Source organism: Arachis stenosperma, chromosome 3 (assembly GCF_014773155.1).
Source record: "Arachis stenosperma cultivar V10309 chromosome 3, arast.V10309.gnm1.PFL2, whole genome shotgun sequence".
Classification (NCBI taxonomy): Eukaryota; Viridiplantae; Streptophyta; class Magnoliopsida; order Fabales; family Fabaceae; genus Arachis; species Arachis stenosperma.
The window spans coordinates 8,117,880-8,124,867 of NC_080379.1; the positions used below are offsets into that span (position 1 = coordinate 8,117,880).

A 6,988-nucleotide genomic window follows, 5' to 3' on the forward strand; every position below is an offset into this window, starting at 1 on the left:
AATCTATTATACGGTTACACTTGAATTTTTTTTCAAATGGTGACTTTTTACAGGAACTCTAACTGCCTATCATGTATTTGTATTTTACGGTCACTATCTATTTTTTTAGTTATTCAGCGTTTGAATAATTATGATATTAATGGGTATTCTACGTTTTCTATTACTTCCAATCAATTTAATTTGGTATGATTTGTTTCTTTAAAAGTAACCTCTCAATTACCACTGATAGTGTACAGACTTAATTTAATGAAAAATTTTATAACTTTGTTGATGTGTTCTTTTTGCATACTATCAGAAATTCATGGAAATAGATCTGATCAAAACAGTAGACGTGAAGAAAATGTAACTGGTTAGTATTGTACTTTTTTTTTCTTTATATATTTATTATTGTGACATAATTTTAATAGGTAAATAAATTTATAAAAAAAAATTATTTTATCCTTATCTGTTAGCATATTAATGTTTTCATAGTAAACATTAAGTGTGAGCATAATTAGTGTTAAAAAAATTATTTATTTAAGATCATTACAAGAACCAATTATAAAAAAAGAGTGCCAGTGCCTAACAAAAAAAAATTTAAAATCTATACACAAAAATTTTTTATAAAAACCAATAAAATACTTAAAATATTTATTTGCCAATTAAAATAAAAAATATGTAAGCTTTAGCAAAAATAATAAAATAGGTAATTTAAAAAAATTTATATTTTGTTGAATCATTCTGTTATAATTCACACAAACATGACTTTATACAATAATTAAATAAAATGTAAAAAAATTTATTTATTTAAGATCATTACAAGAACTAATTATAAAAAAAGAGTGTCCATGCCTAACAAAAAAAAATTAAAATCTATACACAAAAAATCTATAAAAACCAATATAATACTTAAAATATTTATTTGCCAATCAAAATGAAAAATATGGAAACTTAAGCGAAAACGAAAAAAAATTAATTAAAAAAAAATTTTTTTGTTGAATTATATGTTGCTCTGTCTCGAAGTATTTCTCAGTCAACTACAAAAATTTTAGTCAAAGAAGGAAAAATAGATGGAACAAGTGGAGAATTTACCAGAAATATAGTTTTCAAAGAAATATTGTTACCTCCCCCACAGGTAATTTATGTTCTTAGTAAGTGTGTGTAGTTACTTCTTGGTACAATTCAGTCTACATATAATTTTAATCTTTAAATCTTTTTCATTGATATATATATCTATGTATACAAACTTTAATTTATTGAGGATTAACGACTAATAATTTTTTAATAGACAATTTGATTTCAAAGGAGCTCATCAATATATGCCAGGAGATAAAGACAACCACCTTGAACATTTGTTTTATGCAACAGGTACGTACTAATTATCATTAACTAAGACATACTATATATATACTAGAAATATATTAACAAATATCAATTACAGGAAGAAGGATTCCAAAATCTCTGGAGTGCACGGAAAGATGAGCAAGCAATTGCATCAATTCAACCAATAGACAATAAAGTAATTTTTTAAATTAATTACTGTCAAAATTGCATTCAATATACATACTTCTATTTCTATGTTAGTAATCATAATCATATGTTATCTAATAGGTTCATTCCCTTCAAATTTATTCTATTGGCTGGGGAGGAACGGTTAAAACATACAAGATCCAATTCTGGAAGATGATAAAAAAGGAAATACTGCTCCAACAACATACAAGGTAACACAATCATCGTAATCAGAATGTTATTGATATGCCTATTATCTATCCCCTTCTATGTTCTTCTTTTACTAATAAAATATGAAGGAAAAAAGTATATGCCTAAAATATTAAAAGGTTACTCTGAGATTGTAACGGAGATTATATTTCTCATGTTGAATAAAGTTACAAAAAATAATTTTAAACTACGGATAATAAATTAAACATTTTTCTTTTTCCAGCAACAAACTCATAGGAGCGGAATCAACTGATGTTAGTAAAGAACAACATTGCAGGTACCTATCATTAGATTAAGAAACCACCCAAAATAGAGGTAATATCGGATACTTATAGATTTGAATGCTCTACAGAGGGTTTAATGGCTTCTTTTGTTGTGCATGTGTAGGAAATCCAACCTCAAACAAGAAATTTCAATTTTGCAGGTTTTATATTTTTTATTGTTAACTTTTCGTTCAAATATAATGAAATTTGTATTGGCATATGGTATATTTTATTGATTTCTAAATTTTGTAGTTCTTCAAGGCTCAAGAATCTATTGATAAGGAGATGTATGAGGAATTGCTAAAGATTTTTTCTCGGTACAAATTCAGAAATTACTTTAGATTTATCTTAACGTTTTGACTTATAGTTTGATATATAATCACAAAAAAAAGGCATAATTATTTTTCTTCTTTACACTTTTTGTAGGCACAAGAAAGATTCTTCAAATACAGATCCATACTTTGGTTTACCACTTAAAAAAAAAGGTCCCTAAACAAAGAAAAAAAAGTGACCTTTAAATATGGCTCATTTTTTGTAAACAATCGTATTTTTCTATTTATTTTTATGACTTTGAGTTAGATAGAAGAAGATAAAATAATATTGTAATAATTATTTTATATGAATTATGTTATTTGTAGATTTGTAGATAGGTGATGTATGTGTTTATTATAATTAAATCATTTTCATATTGTTATTGTTTATAGATAGGTAATATATGATTATTTTAATTTGAACATTTTTATATTGTTATAGATTATTCTATATTATTATTTTTATGTTATTCGAATTTAAAATTTTAAAATTCATTGAAATAATTAACTTTAAATCCCATAAAAAAAGCGGCTGAGCCTGTTGAGCCGCTAGTATATATTACCAGAAAATTATTATTAGAATTTTTACATCAAGACAACCGTTTGAGAATCATTAAATAATTTAACATATTTGATTAATTAAACTACTTAACATATAACTATTTACATCTTAATTATTATTTTCATTTAAAAATGTCTTTATATAAATAATCACTTTATAAAAAATAGTTGAACCTATCTGTTTTGAAAAATACCTGAAATTGTGTTGTTTTAGACTGTAACATGAGGTCTAAATTTCTTTTGTGGCAGCGTCTGACGTCTACTGGTATTGAGGTGTCGTCAATCGAGTACCTCGTGAAGAGGTAAGAGATGGTACCTGCAAGGACTCTAATGCTTAACTTAGCAAGGGTTTAAGTAGATTTTTAGTAGATTAGATTCAAAATATACCTGAAGATTTCAAGGTATTCATAACTGTAGATGTAGAGTCGATAATCATCTTTTAGAATAGTTTCACCTTTGATGGTAAATAACTATTCCCTTTTGTTAGAAAAATTATTGATATTTTCTTTCTAAATAAATAGAAAAGATAGTAAAAATTAATTACTAATTTTGACAAATAGAGCTTATATAATATCGCCGCATTCGATCTCTACGAGATCGAATAGGTGTGATCCGGTCAATATCTATTTAATTGAGCTTTATTTATTTTGGGCTTGATTTAAGTAACGAGCCAGAATATACACACTATCTTTTTGTATACTTTAAAACTAAACCATGTCATTCTGTCGTCAACATCCTTTTTAGTAGAAAATCTTCATTTGAACATAGCATAAGGATGAAAAAAGACACCTAATAATATTAATGTATCATGAACTTGCATGTATCAATTTATACCAAGATAAATATCATGTTTTAATGGATGCTTTTATTCAAACATTGTTCTTGTTCTTCGCCAACATAGAAGAACACTTTTTGCTAATTAATTAATAAGAAGATCATTATTATTGCCAATTTACGACCAGAAGATACTTTATTATTGTTTATTATCCTCATGGCAGTTCAAGCTAAGTGATCGATAGGCTCTTCATATCTTCATGACCTTTTAGTAGTTTGGTGGTATCTTAATGGCTGAAACAATAATGATATCGAAAGTATTAGGACATATATCAAAATTAAACTCATAATATAATAAATCTTTGTCTTAGTAGTCCTAGATAAAAGAACAGAGAAAATTTCTCTATTTTAAAATAAAATTAGTTATTCCTATATATCTTGCACCAAAAAATTGAATAATTATCCTTTGGTATAAATAAAGATAAGCATCAAAATAAAATAAAAAAATGAAGACACAAATTTTTTATATATAATATATATTTATATTTTCTATGTTAAGATATCATAGTTACCTAACATATCCTAATTAGTTTTTCATGTTACTATATATATTAAGAAAAATTTTAAGTATTTTAGAAAGAGTTTAATTTTGATGCATTGACGGTATAAAACGCTTTATCCAGTCCTTCGACCACATCCGTGTTTTTGGATGACTATTCAAATAGTCAATGTAAAAGGTAGTTATTTTTACTGATATGCCGTTATGTAATTAGATGCACATGTAAGGTGAATTATATATATTTTATAATTAAAGATAACGGCTAAAAATACTAAAGCACCAATATTATTAAAATACCCAAAAAAATTTCTATATTTACCTCCACATTGCATTCCAGGTGTTAATTTCATTCCACAATAGTGTGCAACAAAGAGAGCCTTAGGAACACTAATAAGGTTGACAACATCTTTAGTAACAAAATTACATGCACATGGAACATCAAGCTTTAACAACTCAGAACAACACTCTGCTGATGGTGGAACCTTTGGCCCTGATTTCTGCACATATTGTCCACATTCTGATATAAGTGCTGGAACACTCCCTCCACATTGACCTGAAACCTTTTCTGTGTTATATATTATGGAACATGCAACCACTATGGTTGCTAAGCTCAACAACGTGCTAATATTTCTCATGTTTTTATATATAAATGTGTGTGTGTGTTTTGATATGTTGTATGTATTTGAAAGAAAAAAATTGTAGCTTTAATTTGCTATAAAATGCAAGGTTTGGTTTGGTTTATATAGAGAATGGGAAGGGGGAAGGAAGAGATTTCTTTGCATAAATTGTATCTGTTGTTGCAATGTTTTGTTTTTGTCCACTTATGCATAATTATTAACCATGGACAATTACAATTTACTCTGTCTTTACTTATTCAGATATACTATGTAACACAATTTAGAACTTATCTATTGTATTGTAAAAACATATTTTAAGAGAATAACAACAGAAATTTTTTTAACTTAAAAATTAAATTTAGATATTAATTAATAAATAAAATTATATTAATTTTTTTATTTTTTAACAAATATAAATTATATTTAAAAATTTTATCTTAAATACCTTTAAAAATATATTTATTTTTTGAAAATATAAGCACGAGTACATAATTTTTTTTATTTATTAAACGCAAAATAAAAAATGGATGCTTTTCAAAAATACAACACAACATCTTTTAAAAACTTTTACCAAATCAAATTTATATATAACGGTCGTTTCTATGTACGGCAGGACAACAAGAACATTCAAAGTTACAAAGATTGGACAGAAGTAGAATCAAGTCTCATCTGAAAAAATTATGATGACGTGTTCAGTTGGCATTTTTTATTATGATGTAAAGTAGTATTTGCAAGTGCATTAACATTGCTTTGCACTTTGAATTAAACGGTATACTTTACCCGCTAATTATGCTTTTAGGCGGCTAAAACCAAACATAACAAACACCCATCCATCTTTTTTTTGTTAAAAAAAAAAACATAACTAGAAAAATATAATATGAAGGTTTTTGTGGTAATAATTAGATGATAAAGAATGGTAGTGACAATAAAATTTACTAACCCAGTAACCCTCGTGTATTTTCCTTTATTTTTAGATAAAAAAACGTATTTATTTTAATTTTTCAGTCGTTTAAAACAATGAAAAAGACAAGGAGATGTAAATATATTTTTATCCTTATCCAAAAACATATGCTCAGATAATCTTTTTAGTCCATTTTAAAGTTTCAACAATAAATAAAAAATGATAGTCTACATCATTTATGGTTAGAATAAATTTTAAACAGTAAAAAAAATAGAAATCAAAATGGTACATTTACTACAAGGGAGATTTTATTAAGCTGAAGACTTTTTTAAGGTGCGAAAGACACATGTACAATGTACAGACTATAGGAATAACACGTGATGAATAAAGAAATATGGAGAAGCTGAGTCTCTGCTTTATAGTAGATTATAAGTTTCACAGAGTTAATTGTTCACACACTTGTTTATGATTATAATGTTGGGTTAATTTTTGCAGTAATTAAAGTGTATAGTGTTTTTGTAACTACTGTTAAAATTTATTGTAAAAATTGTGATGGGTTATTTTAAAAAAGAGTAACTCAGAGTTAGAGGATTAATATGTTTAGACTTAGCTAAAAAATCTCAGTCTTGTTAAAATGCTATTTGTAGTACATAATTTAAGAGTGGGTTGTAAGACAAAAAAAAAAATAAAGACTGAATTGGATTGACCAAAATAAAGAAAAAAAATTATGCTTACCATGTTAGAAAATTTGTTGTTTTTATGAGAAGCCTTAAATAAAAATGTCATTTAAAAAATCTATAAAAATGTGTAATTTAATAATTAAAATTGTGACCATATTTATTGGTAGGATGAAAGATGGTGATAATATCATTTTTGGACTGAAAATTAAGTGTTAATTTTTTTTATGAAATTAAACACCATTTCTTAAAAATTAATTGTTAATAGCAATCACTTTTATTAACTTCTTTTTCTTTATTTTGGTCAATCCAATTCAACTCTTATATTATTTACTACAAACAGCATTTTAGTAAGACAAAAAAAAATTTTGGCTAAGTCCAAACATATTAGTTTTTTAACTCCAAGTTACTCTTTTTTTAAAATAATCCAACACAGTTTTTTGCAATAAATTCCAATAGTATTTACAAAAACACTACACATTTTAATTACTACAAGGATTAACCCAGTTATAATCATGAACAGGTGTGTAAATAACTGACAGACGCTGCTCTATGAGACTCATGATCTACTACAAAGTAGAGACTCAATTTTTTCATGCTTTCTCAGTCACCGCGTGTCATTCTGTA

At 25.9% G+C, this 6,988-nt stretch overlaps 1 protein-coding gene across 1 annotated transcript; it reads right to left on the minus strand.

Annotated features, from left to right (window-relative positions):
- Positions 1-3,638: 3,638 nt before the first annotated feature.
- On the minus strand, positions 3,639-4,863 carry LOC130970815 (uncharacterized). The gene is made up of 2 exons (XM_057897010.1): positions 4,486-4,863; positions 3,639-3,901 (listed from the first exon to the last, which is right to left on the minus strand). The coding sequence occupies exons 1-2, from the start codon at positions 4,799-4,801 to the stop codon at positions 3,876-3,878; spliced, it is 342 nt and encodes a 113-aa protein (XP_057752993.1). The 5' UTR covers positions 4,802-4,863; the 3' UTR covers positions 3,639-3,875.
- Between the last annotated feature and the right edge of the window lie 2,125 nt (positions 4,864-6,988).

What these genes read in the sequence shown, in the direction of transcription:
- LOC130970815 (XM_057897010.1), bottom strand. Translation starts at nt 4,801, where the DNA reads ATGAGAAATATTAGCACGTTGTTGAGCTTAGCAACCATAGTGGTTGCA. An exon ending in ACCTGGAATGCAATGTGGAG is followed by an intron (nt 3,902 to 4,485) that starts GTAAATATAGAA and finishes TTATTGTTTCAG; the next exon opens with CCATTAAGATACCACCAAAC.